Below are 20299 nucleotides of genomic sequence, written 5' to 3'. Positions count from 1 at the left end.
GAAAATCCACATTATAACCAAGGAGTGGAATGGGTATACTTACCATGGCCAAATCCCTCTTCAAAGACATGAAAAGTTCATATTGGCTAAAACGCCTATATGAATCCATGTCTCGGGGCAGAAGTAAGGGTTGCTGTAGCGCCTCGGCTATCAGTGCAGCACGACCCCCGTCGTAGTTCCTGACCGAGGTCTCCCAAAAAATGGGACGCCGTCGAGCTCTAGCCTGGGGGACCATATGCGTTGTCCTCGACGAACCTCGGCCAGGGGAGGCTCCTCTCTGCTCTCCACCGAGGATCCCCTCTTTTGGCGGGGCTCTTTGACCACCTTTTGCTGCTTGGCCTTGGGTGGCAACCCCTTCTCCTTGTCCTCAGGCTCCATCGGTCTCTTTTTCTTTAAATCCGGTATAGGTTTGAGAGCCGAATCAGGAACCTGTGGAGCGGGAGGAGGTGGAGGCAAATTTGCCGCAGGACGAGAAGTCCCCGTCCCTTTGACCTCAACTTTATTGTTCCTTCTCTTTAGGAGTAGTCTCAGGTCAGACATTTCTTCCTCTGAAGAGTCTTCGGGGACTGTAGTCAACAGCAAAGGAGGTCGGACACAAGACTGTCTATCAAGTTCCTCTTCGGAGTCCGAAGGAATTATTTGGACACCTCCTTCGCTTTCCCCTTCAAACTTGAACTTGTCAATTTGTGCGTCCAAGGAGGTGGACGAGGAGCCGACCCTTTCCCTCACAGTCGGCTGTGCAAGGGGAACTTGCTGAACTGGTCGAACGAGCAGCAGAACACCTTGGGGATTGGGGTGTGGAATCGGTGCGAGGTCGTAGGGCGCTAAAAAGTTCTTCCGAGCAACGTCTATGCGTTGCAACCTATAATCACCCTGAGTAATTGCGTTCCTCGTTGGCTGGACGTCGGCTTTCTTGGGGGTGTAACCAAGTATGAGTGGAATAGACCTCAGCTGTCCGTCTTCGCTAACGTATATCTCCGAGCGCAGCAGGTAGTTGAGGGCAGGCACGTTAATAAGGCTCAGCCGAGGAGCAGTATGTACCTTATCTGTAAAACAAACAAACCAGCTAGATTAGAAAGCAAATACAAGGATAGACAAAGGGATAATTACGGAAAGAGAAAGCCCTAAGACTATGGTTAAAGACCCTGAGTCCGAGAAGGCACACCTGGCTCTCCTGGCTCGGTCGGACAGTGTAGGCCGTCGTGCCACGCGCCCGAGACGATCAAATAGTCATCTTTCATCCCCTTATTGGACTTAGGAAGGCAGGAGAACAACCTCACGATATCGGAGCGGGATTTAAGGTAATATCCCCCCCCCCTCTTTGGCTACGACACTCATACAAATATGCTAAGTCGTGCCAGGTTAGCCCTAGGCCTAATTGTTCATTTACGATTTCAAAGGCCCCTAGAATCTTAAAAGTGTTGGGCGCGCACTGATCGGGGGAGAGCCTATGGTTACGGAGGTAGTTTAAGGTCACGGGACCCATTGGAAGGGTCATTCCCCCCTCAATGAAGGCGATCATAGGAATTATGACCTCTCCTTCTTGCCGGGCTAACAATAGTCCCTCCGGAGGGCAATACCTCAGATTTACCCCCCGTGGGATATGGTGGGTTCTCTTGAACTCCTCAATCAGCGCCGGACTATCGACGAGATATTGGTATTTGCCCATTTCTAAGAGAATGAATGAAACAATGAGGAAGATGGTGTCAATGGAAGAAAAGGGTATCCGAGGAGAAAATAAAGGCTCAGGAGGCGCCGAGACTTACACTAGCACGAGTGAAACGAATTCCCTAACTCGAAATGTACCGTTGGGTGGGATCCTGAAGGCAGAAGGCGCAGAAATTCGAGAGGGCGTGAAGTGCTTTTGAAGAAGAGAACTCTCCGGAAGCTCTGAAAACGCTTTGAGTGCTATGAATGTGTGTAAATTAAGAAAAGTAACTTCCTACAAAGATTTATATATGGGGACAAACGGAGCGGTATCATTCATTTCGCTCGAATCACGAGGGCAAACCCTACCCGTTTGATCAATAATCCACCGTTGGATGCAAGAGACACAGCCGCCTGAAGTAGTTGATGCGATGCGTTGGGAATGAGAGATTTACAGCGGCAATAATGAGGCGCGCGTCTCCACAATCTCGCGCGTGTAAACAGTGGCATTTATGACTTTTTACTTCTGTTGATTTCTTTTGTTTTATTTTATTTTCCTTTTTATCCACTCATTCCCGCGTATCAAATCAAAATCTTATTTCTTCCCGCTTGCGTGGGAAAAAATAAAATTTTGAGGGGCTATTGTGGGGGAAAAGGGGGCCAGGCCCAAGTTAATGGGCCGAAAGCCCACGAGAGGACTGTTTCACGTCCGAAAAGAAGGACGCGGAAAAGACAAGGCCCAGCTAGGAGTGGAATCCTCTTGATGAAGGATCATCGCTATCCGAGGAGGATATCTCCAGTCCGAGGAGGACATCTCCTGTCCGAGGAAGATGTTTTGCTCTAATATGATATCGGAGACTAATTGAGTAGGGGAAAAGCCCGAATGACTGTCCGAGGACTCCACCTGATCAAGATAAGCTCAAAGCATATTCAGGAACGATAAGGATGGGGAAATATCTGAGGGAAAGGCTGCTGCCACCGTATTCACTGCATTGCAACAGCTTTTCTGGTCGCATTTATGTGGAGAAGACCTCTGAACAGTGCATCCTAACCTACCGCCACTCACACAGAGATGAAAAGAAGCTGCCTGACGTGACAGGTACTTGAGCAAGTTCATGGATGGGGAGCACGTGGACGATGGAGATGAGGGTAGGAGTGACTATATAATAGAGGGGAGCACCTGTCAATTGACCCCCGGAAGAAGGAAGAGAGAAAAGAGAGAGAAGGAAAACAAGAGAGTAAAAAAAAAAAAACTATCAATGTATACCAACTGATCAATGCACTGTTGAAATGGTTATGATCCATTGTTATTAATCCCTTACTAACTCTAGTTCTTTGACCCATACTCTACAAATTAATTGTCCTAGGGTTTACGTAAAGAATTTGAACCCTACAATATGCTAATTGATAATTTTCTGACTTTATTTGCTGCTATAAATTGAGCATGGTTTTGAAACTCAAACCGTTCAAAAAACCAAAAAATATAGAAGTTCAAGATTTTTGAGGTTGGATCAAGGTCGAATAGTGATAATATATTTATTGCTTTCAATGTATCCAAAGTTTACATGAAGGGGATGGTTGATTATATTTGCTAGATATTACTTTTCTCTAAAATAAATAAGTAAATAAAGATTCTATTTGCTAAGATATAAGAAGTCTTTATTTCTTTTTTTTTAATAAAAAATTTTAAAAAAAAAAATGGAAGATCTTCGGGAGGCCAACAAAACAAACATCATATGCAACCTGAAATGTCACTGGACATTGGCATATCAACTTCTTTCTTTGCTATTGCAAGTTGCAACTATGGATGTGGCAAACAAAACGGGCCAAAATTCACTAACCCGATCCGAATTCGCCCATTTTTTTCCAACTCAACCCATTTTATAAAAAAAAAATCCCTAAAAAATATTTAAATTACATGGCAAAGTGCTAGTTGCATAACATTAACTAAAGGCACAATGCATTGGTGTGTGCCCCTTTTATTGAAAAGAAATACAAAAGGCAAAACTAAAGTATCTACGAGACTACAACTTCTATACGTCTACTGAACTGTCTACACTACTAAATACTAACCATCTAACAGACTAACACAAAGTTAAATACTAGGTACCAACCAGCTAGAAATCTAAGATTAAGTTACTAACTATTATTAACACTAAGTCTAAGTGCCTAACTAGCACAAAACCCAACAAAAGTAAAAGCAACAGGAATTTCTGCATGTAAGAAGGCTGATAATTTGACATGGTCCATGATATTTAGTTTTTTTTTTTTTTTTTTTTGGGTACTTATATGAAAATGATATTATTAGTGAACTTTGAATATGAAATGTATAAACTTAAAATATATCCTTTTTGGTGCTCCTTAGGATCTATCTCTCTCTCTCTCAATTTGTAAATTTGTAATTATAAATATTCTAGCTGTGAGTTATTAACAACATTACATGGAAGATTTTGTTATCATGACTATAAAGAAGTCATACTCAAAACTATCAAATTGCAAGAATATGAAAAGCTTTATATTTTTTGGTTTGTTAGTTTTTTTCCCTTCACATGTATAATAGTAAATTAGTAACAAATAGTCTAATAATAGTAGGTGCCCACTTAACCAAAAAAAAAAAAAAAAGATATTATACTATTAGGTGCAATGATTGATTGATTCATTCTCTCTAAAAATTAGGCATTTATATTTTTTCAAAGTTTTTTTTTTAATGTGAAAAATACAAGTCAACCCAACCCAACCTGACTCACCTACAACTTAATTGACTCGGCCCGTTTTTAACCCCTTTAAAATGACCCATTTTTTACTTAGCCCATTTTGGCCCACAACTAGATTGACCTAACCTAACTTAACCATTTGCCATGTCCACACATGGGCATGGGTAAATTATGGTTTTGTTTTACATCAGAGAATGGAAGGGAACCTTTGGTTCAAGCAATATTAGTGGAAATCAAGACAAGATACCAAATCAAGCTGGTTCCAAATCCAATTTTACCATATTAGAACTCTAGTCAACCATCTTTAATATTGAGATGCTTTAAGAAAACAATTGCACAATATTCTCCAAGCAATGACTCCCAAGATACAAAATATGGTCTTTGTAAACGACCATTACCATTGGAGGCCTCTAAGAAAGCAGTCACATGATCTCTCCTAACAATCACCCTCGTGTCTTCTATAATTGATTTTTATATTTTTATGATTCTTATATGTAGAAAATTACTTTTGTATTATAAAATGATATGTAATCACATTATATGTTCAAGGAAATATACAATAATTTTGCTCTATTATTTGTGTTCTTTCATGGTATTAGAGCCATACATCTTGCGACAATGAAGAATTCTTTTACTATTCCAAATATCTCTCATCTAGTTTCTATCAAACTTGATCGTAAAAATTACATTCTATGGCTTGCGCAATTTCTTCCGTTTCTAAGAAGCACTGATTTGATTGGTTTTGTTGATGGAACAAAACCTTGTCTTGAAAAGTTCCTTCTTAATGCAGAGAAGAAAATTACAAATTCCATCGATCTAGATTTCATTAAGTATATCAACTCCACCTAGCACTGGCTATTCTCTCTACTGTTTCTGACTCGCTATGTCTTGTGATGTGTGAATGCCTCTTGAAAAATGCTCGGTCTCGATCTCAAGTTTTGCAACTCAAGCACCAATTTCAAACCACAAAGAGACGAAATTTTTCTATTTCTGGCTATGTTGATAAGACTAATTCTATTGCTCACATTCTTGCTATGGCATGCGTACCCGTTGATGAAGAAGATATCATACTTCTCCTCTTGAATGGAGTTGGACCAACTATTGAATCCATTGTGAATTCAATTAAAACTAGCAAAGGGACTCTCACCCTTGACAACGTGGTTTGTGTTCTCTGGAATGTCGAAGCTCACTTTCATTAAATTCAATCTCAACATATCTTATTGTCAACGCTCTATACAAGAATCATTCAAAACCAAACCAGAAAGTTGGAGGAGGTAAATTTTGCTCAATCCTTAGATCAGAAAAGTTTTTACCTTTTTACCTTTTTTTTTATATATTTTCATCTCAACCCTTACCCTCAATGACTGAGATTGAGTGTCAAAAGCATTGCCATGGATTTTATTCTATTCCCACAAGAACAGGTTGAAAATATCGTACCAATAAGCAAATCGAAACAAGAAACACCCACCCCCCCAAATCCATTCTAGGTCATTTCAACCAAACTCCAATTAAATTTTGGTTCTCCCCTAAAAATAAAAATAAACTATGTTATTTTGATTTCATTCTTGTTATTTCACTAATAATAAGTAATTGTAAGTCTAAAATATGTATTGCATTTATATTTGTATTAGCGATAATCCCAAAATGATATACTCATATACCAAAATTGACCAAAATAATGGCCTGATACTAAAACAGTACACACGACCATGCAAGGGCAACAGCTTATCTTTAAAACCAAAAAAAAAAAAAAACTAGTTTTGTCTCTCAGAAATTTTTATCAACCACGACGTAGATATTGTTACAAATTAACTCTAGTTCAACTCAAGTGAAGAAAATCAGGATAGACAATCGTCATTGAAAATGACATTGAAATCCTCATCATTATGGGGTTACAATAACTTCACATAAAATGATACATTCCAAGTTGATTGGACATCAGTTCCACTATCTCTCAAGCTACACCACCATCCTTGGCCAATGCGGGGAAGGGAGGGAACAATTCAAACAAAATCAAGTATAGAACTCAGGCAAACTAAAAGAAAAACAATCGGAGCCTTAAGATACCATATGGAAGTGGTCCCATCCCATAACAAAAGAGTGATCCTAACAGTTAATCATTGCAAACATTCAATCCCTACTATGAGTTGACTTTATTTCCCCTCCTCCCTTATCTCACCTTTCTTCCTGATAGAATTGACTCTTGCCTTCTTGATGTGTTTTCTTCCCTTCCATCTTCTCTTGACTTTGGCTCAAATTCATCCTCATTGTACCTTCTTGACCTCTTCTCTCCAATCATTAACTTCTCTCGACTTCCATGAAATTCATCGACTTCATGCCTTCTCGGTCTCTTTTCTTCTCTCTTAAGATCTCTTGACTTGGACTCATATTCGTTATCATTGTACCTACTCAATTTCTTCTCTTCCCTTCTATCATGATCTTCTCTTGACTTTGGCTCTAGCTCATCGTTATCACGCCTTCTCAGTCTCTTTTCTTCCCTTCCACCTCTAGACTTCAGCTCATATTCATCATCACCTTGTCTTCTCGATCTATTTTCATCTCTCAACTTCGGCGGAAATTCATTGTCATCATGTCTTCTTGAACTCTTCTCTTCCCTCCTATCATGACCTTCTCTTGACTGTGGCCTGAACTCATCATCACCATTCCTTCTTAATCTCTTCTCCTCCCTCATATCCCTTTGCCTACTATTGCTCTCAAAGGCCCTATCATTACCCTTTGCTCTGGAGCGCAAATCTTTATCATCCCGACTAAAACCACCTTGAGTCATAAGTTCGCGAACAGGATTTGACGGCTTGTTTTCAAGTCTTTTCTCACCTCTTGTTGGACCCTCAAACTTGTCATGTCCCCAACCTGTATTTGCAGCTCTCTATGAATAGAAAGAAGAAAGTGTAGATAAGCACCTTAAAATATGACAAAGATGTAAAAGTAAGCATAGAACAAATTTTTCTACTCTCCAAAATGTAATAAAACACCAATACTTTTAAAAGAGAGAATAAATAGGAAGCAGATAGTCTTTTTTTAGTCATTAGAAATAAAAACCAACTCCCTGATGTGGAATTGAAAACCAAATCATAAACTTAGATTAGTAAAATTTATTGAATGTCGCTCATTTAAGGCATATGAATATTATGTAACTTTGCTTGTCAAGCATATCTTAGACTCTGTAGTTTTGGCCAGAAGTTGGTTGGGTAAGCAGTGGTATTGTTTAATGGGTCTGATCATTGGTCTTGGTCAATATAGGTAAGTTTCTAAATGGTCAGGTCTCAGATTGATTGGCAGCTTAATGCCAAAAAATAAATAATAAAAAAACTTGCTTATTTTCCATGCATGGATAATCTAGATAGATTATATGAATTTCAGGACAGCAATGACAAAGAATGAATTAACTTTCAGCACCTTGAATCAATTTGTATAGTGTGCTGACATACCTTATCTGTGTGAAACAATCTCTTTTAAGGTATAAATGTCTAAGGTCCCTGGGATAGATAATTTTTTCATTTTTGTCAAAGTATATGTTTCGCCTCTGGAAAACTACCAGAATTTTAAGGGCCTGTTTGGTTAGCTGAAAAAAGCACCATTTTTTATTTTCAGTTTCAGTTTCTAATGGCTCCCACCGCTAAAAAAACTAGTTTGATTTTAGCATTTGTATTCAGTTTTTATTTTCAATATCCTAAAAGTTGGATTTGAATACAAAAAATGAATACAACTTTTTAGCGTTTTCATTTTCTCTGAGTACGAATACAGTGGCATATTCGTAAATATTATTAAAACACGAAGTTACTTTTGTTTTTTAGTGATGTGATGTGCCAAACCCAGGTATGATGTATTCTACACCCAAATTATGTATTCAAAACAACTTACCAAACACAACACTATCAAATGTGAAATAAGTGTTTTTTCTATAATCAAATTCAGGATTTAAATATAGAATAAAGAAAATGAAAAGTGAATACACCACTTTTTGAAACTAAACAAGCCCTAAGTTCCCTTCAATATTTCACAGATCAAATTGGTCCCTTTGTTTTCCAAAAAAGCTTCATTTCGATCTTTTTTCCAAACTCCATCTGCTGGAGTAACCAAATTGGCCTAGCAGTTTTTTAAATGAGGTGGCACAATTTCAAAACTAAAAAGACCAGATCAGCAACCAACAATATGGTTGACTAAGCCCCATCCCCCAAAATAGAGAGAGCGCACTCTGGTTGCTAATTAGGCATTTTTTAGTTTTAAAACAGTGCCACATCAATGGATGGAAGAGAGGGGGGGGGGGGGACATTGTATTTATTTTCTATGAAAATGAAAATGTTGAAAAGGTGTTTTCATTTTTTGTATTCAAATCCAACTTTTAGGATACTGAAAATGAAAACTGTGTACAAGTTCTTAAACCAAACAAGTTTTTTATTATGGGTCCCATTGAAAATGAAAACAGAAAACACTACTTTTTTAGCTAACCCAACAGACCCTTACTCTCTGACTTTAATCTAGCTTCCTTCTAGCATTCTTCTGGCCCTTGGTCTCAACCCAAAGTCTCTCAACTATCATTAATTACATAATAAAGCATCCTAACCTCATTCTCTAAATCAGTTGTAGATCTTATTGTCCTCGTCCTTTGGTGCTCAATTAAAGATCCTGCATCAATTTTAGCCTTTTTTGTCTGAAGATAAGCTGTCTTACATCAATATGGTTTTAGAGCTATCCTAATTTATAGACTCCTCTCTTTCACAATACCCTCAAAAAAAGGTGGTACCTAGTGCACAAAACTCCCACTTTTGCGGGGTCCGAGAGAAGTTATTGGTAGGTAGCCTTACCCCCATTTTTCTTTTTTTTTTTTTTTGAGAGGCTGATTCCTAAACTCAAACCCACGACCTATCACTTTTGGTGGAAGGCACTTGCCATCACACCAAGACCCAACCTCATTTCACAACACCCACTGATGCAAGAGGCAGTGAGAATGATTTATTTTATTTTATTTTATGTATTAAGGGCAATTTTGTAATTTCTTAATATGTGCTTATAGTCCATTGGGTCTTACTTTAGTTTTATTTTAAGTTTGGTTATTTAGTTGGGCTTAGTAGTAAAAGTCTAAGGTGTCCAAGTCCAAGTCTTATTTGGGTTTTAAGAAATCCTAGTTCATCTAGGATTAGGTATTAGACTTCTATTTAAAGAATTGTAGTGTTTTCTGTTGAGATGATTAATGTTTTCAGAATTTATGCTAAGGAACCCTAGGTGTGATGCTTAGGAAGTCTAAGTGTAATTCCTAGATATTTATCTATTCCTGTTCATAGCACAGGAATAGCCACCCAAACCTTGATTGCTCTCCTCTCCCCAAATCCTACTACTAATCCTTGTCCACTTTGGAAACCCTATTATCTCTCTTATTTTCTAAACTATTTCCTACCAAAACCTTACCCTAAACCCTCAAAACAGAGGTATTACCAGATCTACCCCAACAGTTCTAAATCAGAATTTTATTTGTTCCCCTTTGTCCTACGTCACTCACTCACCCCCAACCCCCCCCCAAAAAAAAACCCAAAGAGAGAAAGAGAAGAAATTAGGAATGCAAGCACGGTGAAGAAGGATTAAATTCTCTCTCCAATACCATCCACGAAGTTCAAAAGCCCATTTAGTCGTACCGTGTTAACAATTACATAACCAATGATCCTAATATGCTATAATTGATACACACAACTTTCTCCAACTGAAAATGATCTATTAGAACTAAACATAAGTGGTTCACCACAACATATATAGTTCAAATCAATGGTTCGGCACCCTACAAGTACAATCTAATTCAATCTATCCAACACAACCAGCTACATTGAAAGTTGGCATGATATGAGGTTTTAAATTATCATTATTGTCCAATATACAACAGAATTTGCAGGCCTAAATTTCCCAGCTTACAGTCTATAACCTGAGTGTTAGCAGTTCATATAATCAATCAGAGCAGACTTTAAGATTCTATTCATTAACTTTGTAATACAACAACAATAAAAAGCAAAAAATACTTCACTCAAAACTAGGAACTATTTTCAGACTATTCCAGTTTTTGCACTACCTAAAATGTTGGTCTAATGTATAATCGAGTGAAAACTTTCATAACCATAACAAAATTTCAGAGCCAAATGTTGGGCAATAGTGTAATAATCAAGTGTAGTTTGTCCAAATAACTAAATAATCCAAATTATGGAACTAATTCACTATTCCTCTTACTTGCTCATCGTGAGAAAATTTGCATCCAGCCTAAGTTGCACGGACACGGACACGGACACGGGGATACGGCAATTTTTAAAAAATAAGGACACGACACAGCGGGGACTCGGCGGTTACCGGCGGTTAAATAATTAATTAAATTTTATATTTAGGCATATTTTTTAATGTTTTTAGACATAAAATACGTTTATGTCTAGAATTTAAATTATATAAAAACTACAAATAAGTAAACAACACCCAAAGTAGTACAATAATACACATAATGTTTAGAGTACAAACCATAAAAGGATAACAAGTTCAACATCAAACTAAAAACACAAAATGATAACAAGTTCAACGTCAAACTATAATATTTAACTTTAATAAATAAATAAAACTACACACAAAAAAAACAAATTTATAACATATAAGTAATAACTTATATGAAAAAAAAAAAAAAAAAAGAGAAGACACAGGGCACCCATGGGCCACGGCCACAACAGCAGTGAAAAAAAAAAAAAAACACACACACACAAATGACAAAACACAAAACGCATTATAAGTTTATAACTTATATAAGTAATGGGCCAACAGAACACCCCCCATTCAGTGCATTCACCAGAAAGTGAAAAAAAAAAAAAAAACAACAGAGAGAGAGAGCTCGGACCTGTTGTCCACGCCGAGAGAGAGAGAGATCGGAAGGGACAGAGGACAGGCGGCACGGCGTCGACGTCGGAGCTCGCCAATCGGGCTGATTTAACTCCGGCGAAGTACAGAGGGCAGCGGGGTTATCAGTCAGAGTGAGTGGTGAGTCTAAACTTGAAGAACTTTTTGAGATGTGTTTCAAATTTCAGTCAGAATGAGTCTAAATTGGTTTTATTGGGTTAGGGTTATCACAAAATCAACGGTGATGCTAAGTCCACCTGTCAAAATCTGTGTGTGTGTGTTTTTTTTTTTTCACTGCTGGCCGTGTCGGAGCCGCGTCAGAGCCATGTCGGCGCCGTGTCGAAGAAACGAAAAAAAAAAAAAAAAAAAAAAAAAAAAAAAAAAAAAAAAAGGGACACTGCCGGACACCGAAATCTGGCGCGTTGTGGTCGTTCCGGTGTCCGACACGTGTCGGACACGACGCCAAAAATGGCATGTCCGTGCAACCTAGCATCCAGCTCCACGAGTACATTCACCTCTTTGAAAAGCACGACAGACGCCTCGTTCCTCCCTCTTCTTCTGCTCTGCCTCTTCGTCTTCTTCCTCTTTCTTTTTATAACTACTAACATGATCAACCCTAATAATCCAACCTAAAACCTGTGCTCCTTTCAAATTATCTAAAATAGCAGCAACAACAACAATAACTAATGATCACTTTTATAATGTGCAGTAACTTTTCTAATCTCTTGTAACAGTCATTGTTTAAAAAAAATAAATGTTATCATTCGCACAAAACTGAAAAGACAGATTGAGAGAAACCAACCTACAGCAAGATTTGTACTTCTCTGGTCCTCATATGCGACAAATGCGAAACCTTTGGATTTTCCAGTACCTTTGTCTCTAACAAGGTTAACATCAACGATCTCTCCATATCTAAAAATCATTTATTTAAAGAATGAAATGAGAAATGATGGAGAAAGTAATATGATAGTCCAAATTCAAGAGTATGGGACCAAATCTTCTTGAGGCACTAAGGAATTTAGCAAAGACAACAATTATTGGACTTACTGGTTTGTATTGACTTTGGTTTGCATTGACTTGGTTTTGCCTCTGTTGTATATATTGTTGTTGGGTCTTATATAAATTATAATCATATAAATAAAATAATAAATATAATATTGATTGTTGGTTGGTTTTAGATATGTTGTTGGGCCTGTTCCTCGGGCTTAACTCTTGGGCTTTGGTTCTCAGGCTGAGCTAAAGTCCACCCTCCCCCACAATTATCTTACTGCTGAATGTGTATTATGTGTTTCACAATATGACTATTTGTATAGTATATATTTTGCATTCTATCAATGGATGCTCACTATCATGTTTCCTTCTCACCATTAGACTTAATTATTTATTCTGATATTTTTCTTATCGCTGGAAATGAATCGAAGTATGCTTATCGCATGTGTTTCACTTATTTGGATTTTGGGCATGATTATAGTGGAAGAGATGCACCAGTAGCTATTAGTCTTCTCTGTGCCAATGTTGAGTTTCGGACTCGACTACCAAAAAAAAACTCAGTTTAGCAAGACAAGCACTCTAGCAACAGACATGTGACTACTCACAAAAAAGACCATAAGATTATCAAATAAATTTAATTGAGAGAGAGAGAGAGAGAGAGAGGGCTCTAACCCATGATTGTATGAAATCCTAACCAAGAGAGAGATCCACCGTACCAGTAGCTATTCATCTTCTTTGGGCCAATGTTAAGGAGTCTAATCAACAAGAAAATGATGAAACATATAGAAATAGTAAACAACAAAGAAAATTTTTTTTTTTTTAATTTTTATGTGGTCTAAATATGCCTCAAAACGGCATAGTTTTGGATAGAAATTAAAAAAAAAAAAAAAAAAAAAAAAAAAAAAAAATTCGTTTTGGGTTTAGGACCTTGAGAGCAACCACCTCAGTTCATGCAAACTTACCGTCTATTTTGCACAAAAAAAAAACTACTTTTTCTATTTTACACATCCATTTTTACAAAACACCCACATTAGTCTATCTATTCTACACATCTATTTAATAAAATATTCATTCTTTTACAATTTTTTATTAGGGCAAATTACAATTTTCCCACCTGTTATTAGGTAGTGTTACGGTTGAAGGATCTAATAATAACATGTGTTCATGTCTGACTCATAATAGTCTAAAACTCACTCATGATTCAACACAACATTAGCTGCCACACCTGACTGGTGATAATTGTAACAAGACCAAATTTTTGTTGGGGCTCAGGAGCTAGTGAGGCTCAAAGGCCAGTTAGGAAATACACACTTCCACGTGACGGCATTGGTTGGTACCAAACCAAAAAGGAGAGAGTTAGTAGAAACAGTAATGGAGAAAACATTGGCATGAAAACCAGGACCCTCTTCAGCTCATAGTGTTTGATTTTTTACCCTACCCACATATCAGTTAAATATGGGGCACCCAAAATTAATTTCAACGACACAGTGATTGTTCCCGTACAAACACTATTGAAGAACTAGGGCAGTGGCGGCTTTTTTTTCTCAGTATGCTTAAGTAACCAAACTGCAACGTTTCTTCAAGACTCTCCAACCCTTTTGATAAAAAAGAAAAAGAAAAATATGTAAATCTTATACATCCTTGTGACCAAAGAACAAAACATTTGGAATATTTTTGTAAACATTGGTACCCCAAAATATCCTTTGGTCTAAACAAAATCAATTGTCACAAAAGAATTCATCCTTAACCTCTAGACAAATCAAAAATCAATGGCATAAAATGCAAATCCGGTCTAAAAAATTACCCACAAAACAATCTCAAATCAAAACAAATCAAAAATCTTAAATCCCTAAAATTTACTCTCTCTCTCTCTCTCTCTCTCTCTCTAGATGATGATAGTTTGCAAAAATACTGTCTTAAACTTGAATCTTTTCTCAAACATTATGTTTATTATGGTATTGATGGTTTAGATTTATTTTCAGAGATAAAAGTTTTAAAAGAAATTTACAAATAAAAGAATATACTCCAATTAACATACTAAATTATATAAAAATGTTAGATTTATTTCTAAACACATGCATTGCTTATAGAATAGTCATGCTTTGCTGTTAGCATAAAAATCACTTCCCTTGGACTAATAGTTATGTACCATAGCGCAATGTGGCAAATGTTCACTTCATGTGGACTAATGAGCAAAAATTTTCATTTTTAAGCCCAACGAATGTAATGAACACTATAGCGATTGATCTTTACAATTTAATACCAAAGAAAAGACTGTACATCAGTTCATCGATCAGTGCACGGGGATTGACTTAGCTAATTAGTCACGTATCTTAAGCCATAAATAAAACCTTTAGAAATTGGCACCTCCACCATAGTGTACAAGGACCACCTGTTAAGGAATGAATGTAGTTTATATATATATATATATATATACTAGTCGCTCTCCCGTGCGATGCACAAGAAAACTACTAAAACTAAGTTCTAAAATAATGTTATTTATTTATTTTTAAGAATGTTAAAAAATACATGAGTAATTGTAGAAGTTCAAATCCCTATAAAAAGCTCAAATCTCTTAAAACAATACACCAAAATGAGAAATTTGATTGCTTTGTTCTACCCACGTACAAAGTTAAAAACAACCTCTAACTTTGTGTAACTTATTTGTACCTTTAGTTAACAACCTTGAACTACTGAGCAGGGAGGACTTCCTCTTGCATGCTTTTGTGAGAAGAAACCTTTGTTTCCTGAAACCAAAAAAGAAAGAAAATTTTGAAATAAAGAAAACACGAAAAACATATTGGAAGCAAAAGGTACTACTCACAATACCACTTGAGAATACACTTTGATCGTATATATAATTATTTAAGACATACATTTAGAGAAAGATTATTAATCAACCTCATGCAACTCATCTAAAAGTAAAGAAAATTAATCATACAAGAATACATATCTAACATCAAGATTAGACTCAACTTCTACTTAAAATTGAAACTTAAAACAAATCCTAGTCTCAAAACTTTTGGAATCTCATAACGTAAGATCAAAACCCAATTAAAGAAACAAATAGATTGTAGAGAACCAAATTTAAGGTACATAAACTATCCTACAGTTGTATTATGACTATTTGATAATCCTTTCAGATTTTTAATGAGGCTCCTAATTCTCTATTTTATCAAATATTTAAGTTTCAAATTAATTTTTCAATCTCTCTATTAATTCACTTGTAGAAAGTTTTGTAGACGAACTTCGTAAACAAAACTGACAGAACATCATACAAAAATATAAAGGCAAGGCAAACAACGGTTTCTATGAATTTAATTAAATAAAACTGTATCTTACCAAAGTTCAATCTGTTTCTTGAAAGAAAAAAAAAATACTCTTTTTAATAAACAAACTTAAGTTGTCATTAAGACTCTTGCTACAACAATTTCTCTATATTTTTTTTTTTCATATAAATAAAAAATATGTCACCTCCTTATCTTATGCCACTTTGTTGATTACTAAAAATATTTGTTTTCTACCTTAAAGCATAAGAACCTATGCCATAACCATGTAAACAGAACCTATAAAAATAAATATGTTTAGATCCCACAAGGAGGAAAAGATAAAATTATACCTTCCAGATGCAAGCCTTGTCTTAAGAAATCTTTAAAATTAACCTTTCTTGAAGCTTCAAGCAAAGCTGAAACAGCAACGTAGAAAACATAAATAACCATAACTTCCATGTGTCAAAAAATTTGTTCAAGCATTACAACACAACAATTGATTTAACAAAAAGGATTAAAGTTAATATATTACCTCAATTGTTTCAAAATGAAGCACAAGAATGCCCTAATTGGAAAAGCCATTCCTAAACTGGCATAGGCATAAAACCATACATATTAATTCAATTGACATCTGTAAGGTACAAAGTACGTCTTCTTAGATGAATTAATTAGTATCAATATGAGGAGCATATAGGTTCTGATCAATAAAATCTATAAACATTTCCCCAAACCCTTCTTTGTTCTTAAAGGGAACAAATATGACAAAGAAATTGGACCCAAATAAAACAGGACACATAATTTTTTAATCAATTTTGATGCTGCATTACATGTCACTAAAACTATCAAAGTTCATATTTTAATGCATAACTTAATGGGAGATTAGGAGAAAGAGAAACAATAAAATTTGATAAAACAATACCTGCAGTTGTGTTAAGACGTATATCGATAATTGAAGCTATCCTCATTTGCTTTGCTCTTCAAGAATGCTTGTATGGAGAAATTCTCCTCAAAGAGTGTACATACAGAGTAATAAGAAAGAAGTGGTTTTTTTTTTGAAAGAAATATATAAGCGTGCAAATTTCGTAACTACCCCTATTAGCGGGATAGTGCAATATTAGTAACGTACAGAGAGAGGGGCGCCTAGGGTGAACAATCAAAAGTTTTTTTTTTTTTTTTTTTTTTTTTGTATATAGAAAACAACATGTATTTCAACCCATAGCCCATTCACAAAACAAAGCCCCAAATTATCAAAGCCTAAAACCCATACTGATGGTCAAAATAAGTCCCAGGATTGAATTAGTTCAGATGTGGGTCATGGAACTAATTGGGCCAACACTAAAATAAGAGAGACCACAAGTGTTTTTGTCTATTTTATGAGCAGCCCAAAAGGGAAGACATAAACCCAGCCTGTGAGACCTAGCTCAAAGCTATAGACACAATATTGTTCAAGATAACTTGTATGTATACAAGTAATACTATATGTATCAGAGTTATGTATTTTTAAACACGTCCAATGAAGTATTTATTGATGGTTGGCTTTCAAACTTCTAGGCATTTTGTTCAATAAATTTTATAGAGGAAATACAAAAATGGCACTTTGCAACGATGCTGAAACACAACAATAATAGTGTATTTTACATGGGCAAGATCAATTACATTAACAATAATAACAAAGAAATACATAATTTATGTATTTTACGCAAGCAAGATTATTCGTTCCACCAAACATGGAACAGCCATCCAAATTATATAGCTTTTGAACTGGGGTTCAATCCCCACCTACATCAAAAACTGATTGATATCTTGGTCTGATGATAAAAAACTATCATCAGGAGCAGACGTCATAGGTTGAAACTCTCTCAAAAAAAAAAAAACCTCATGCTACATTGCTACTTGATGATAGAACATGCTGTTTGTTAAAAGTGAGCACCAGAAGAATAATAGCAGCCACTATTGAAGCGGCTCTCCAAGGGGTGCTAAAATATTGACGTCTTAATGTTGCCTTCCAACTGTGCCAGGTTCCTTATAGAAACTATTCAGTTTATTGCAGAGATCAACGTAATCTTCTCTCGTTGGCATCAATAAGATTCCTTTGTTAAGATCGTTAATCATAGATGTTGCTGCATTGTTGTCGCCTAGGTGATTAACCAAGATATTTTTATTACAAAGCAAATCCACATCTTCTCTAGTATTGATAAGTGAATCTATAAAGAGAAAGTAATCTGTAAAGTGTCCATCTTCTAATAGCGAGTTTGCTCTAATGCCATAATGTTTCGGGAACAACTTCAGTCCAATGGTTTAATTCTAACATTGGGATTTTCAACACTCCATCTTCAAATTTTATGTCAAAACGGCATTCGCTTGTAACAACCTCGAACTTTACTCCTGCCTCGTGGAGTTGTGTTGCAGTGTACGAAAGACCAGCCCAATCATTGCCTCTTTTTGGTAGGTTCTCTGGTGGAGGTAGCTGGAAGGTTCTAATAAGATCGGTGAAGTATTCTATTTTCACATTGGAATGGGCCTTCTGTATGAACTGAATGTTGGAGTCCCTAAACTTAAAGTAGCTTATAGAAAGCTTAAGTAAAATATCATAGTTTGAGAGACAGGGATCTGCATTGGAGAGAGATGGAAATGCAAGTTGGTGTAGTTCCTCAAGAACAAAGAATGGAAGCTGATTTTCAAGTAATAGCAAGTCAACCTTCAGAGCAGCAGCCCTTGCTTCCCCAACCAAACTACTCGTTGACTTTGTCAAACTTTCGGAACGACGTCTGAAGAAAAGCTCAAGAATGAAGAACGCATCCACCAATATCATTTTCACAACATATCACTGGTAAGGTCAATAACCTCTGCATAACAAAAGCGAATTTTATCTTCCATTTCTTTTATTGCCTACTAAATACTCCAATTTTATTTTACTCCGTTTCACGAAACTCCTTAAGTATCTCCCTTTATGCACTTCCATAGTTTTCAATCTTGCATTTTTGCTGTGAAAGGGGCCAATTGAAATAAACCTGAGGAGTGTAGGCTTCTTCATTCCTTTTTCGAAGCTGGGGTGGAACTTTGTAGATACAACATCGTTCTGATGAATATTGAATCTCTGGCCCTTCGACCATTCCTCTAATTTCAATTACCAACGAATCTTCTTTATTTTCATTTCCACCCGAGATGTTGCTTGCTTCGTTTGAGTATTTTGATCTTCGTTATTTGTTGAAACATTTGCTAGTTGAATTTCCTCCTAGCTGATTCTTCCATCTCTCAAGTTGTCTTCCTCAAATCTCCTTATGACAAACACGAGACCCACTATCATTAGAAATATTGATGATACTTGTAAAAAAAAAAAATATATTATCTATATAATAACTAATTAGTCGAAGCGTTTGACTTTTTGTTGACCGCGTCTCATTGCACCACATGGCTACATAAATTAATCCCACGTCTACCATTTAAAACATCATCAGTTGTGTCTTTTTCGGATCTTAACTTACGGTTTAGTTCAGTTCTGTTTCAAAACACCTTTTAAGTTTTAAACTATAATAAATAACACAAAAAACTCTCAAACAGANATGATAGCCAATATTTGCTTAAATGTTTATAATATGACAAAATTAATCTTATTGACTTCAAAATGAATGGATAATATTTGAGGAGCTCCATTGTAGAATTATCCTAATAGCTCTAAAGAATCTTTATCATTTCTCTAAATTCTCAATAATTCAAAAAACCAAGCCTAGCGTTAACCCAAACCAATCTTTTAACTTGTGAGTTGTGACATAAAAAATAGCATTTATGAATTCATACCATCTCAATTAGTATATGTTTCTTATGACTTAAAATTTGGAGTATTATACCATCGCACACCTTTGATGTAGTGGTCACTTCACAAGTATAAGTACTTGTGGGGTGTAAGGGGCAAGGGTCGGGATTCAAGTCTCCAGAAGGAGTTTCACACATATATATACTTAAGGCCTGTTTGGATTGAGGGGGAATGGAGGGAAGTAGAGTAAAGTTGACTAAAAATAAACTAATTTTGGGTCAAATATACTCTAATCCCTCTCAATCCAAATGGACCATTAGAATAGGTTAAGAGTAGAATTTATATCTTGTATACAAAAATAAAAAATTGGAGTATTATTAGGGTCCAGGGATGACACGATTTTCATTACATAAACCTTATAAGCTAATAGGTTAACTTTTAGACATAAAGAGAAAAAAAGAAAAGAAAAGAAAAGTGATTATGTATTATATTATTGGTGCGACCTCAATTAAATTTATCATCATGACACTTTGTAAGTGTTTATAAAATTGATAATATTAATAAAATTGATAAAATTGAAAATATTCTTTTTGGCCCCCTTGGATTTACAAAGATACCAAGAAGTAATTAGAAAGTGTTCTCCTATATAAGACCTTGAGAGCTTCCAGTTGGTGATAAAAAAGATATAGGAGAAAGCTGTGTTACTCTAAGTGGTGACCAGAAGCAACAGGTTCAACTTGCCCCTGCACTCTATCAAGATGCAGATATTTATCTCTTGGATGATCCGATCCATTCAGTGCTATTGATGCACATACTGCAACCAGTCTATTTAATGTAATGACGTCTCTTAAAGATGCAATTTGTGCTACTAATGGTGCCTTTTCTAGTAGAAATCTAACATAAATTTTTGGCAGTTTATGTCTGAAGGGAAATTTCTAAGAGCTTCCACATGGCATCGACTCTACCTTCAAGTCAAGAATTTCAAAACCTTGTCAATGCACACAATGACACTGTTGGTTTCCAGAAACATGCCAAGTATGCTTCTTTCC

The 20299-nt window shown here is 36.0% G+C and overlaps 1 protein-coding gene and 1 long non-coding RNA gene across 2 annotated transcripts; both read right to left on the bottom strand.

Moving 5' to 3' along the window:
• Window positions 1-6106: 6106 nt before the first annotated feature.
• Window positions 6107-12143, bottom strand: LOC112022667 (uncharacterized). Its single transcript, XM_065775417.1, has 4 exons — window positions 12040-12143; window positions 11736-11893; window positions 10593-10622; window positions 6107-7248 (listed from the first exon to the last, which is right to left on the bottom strand). The coding sequence occupies exon 4, from the start codon at window positions 7147-7149 to the stop codon at window positions 6532-6534; it is 618 nt and encodes a 205-aa protein (XP_065631489.1). The 5' UTR covers window positions 7150-7248; window positions 10593-10622; window positions 11736-11893; window positions 12040-12143; the 3' UTR covers window positions 6107-6531.
• A 2567-nt stretch (window positions 12144-14710) lies between these two features.
• On the bottom strand, window positions 14711-16084 carry LOC136068346 (uncharacterized). Its single transcript, XR_010629709.1, has 3 exons — window positions 16029-16084; window positions 15847-15912; window positions 14711-14974 (listed from the first exon to the last, which is right to left on the bottom strand). It is a non-coding gene; the product is annotated as an uncharacterized LOC136068346 (long non-coding RNA).
• Window positions 16085-20299: the final 4215 nt, after the last annotated feature.

Source organism: Quercus suber, unplaced genomic scaffold (assembly GCF_002906115.3).
Source record: "Quercus suber isolate HL8 unplaced genomic scaffold, Cork oak 2.0 scaffold_111, whole genome shotgun sequence".
NCBI lineage: Eukaryota > Viridiplantae > Streptophyta > Magnoliopsida > Fagales > Fagaceae > Quercus > Quercus suber.
The sequence above is the reverse complement of the archived record's forward strand: the minus strand, read 5'-3'. Positions and strand labels throughout refer to the sequence as shown.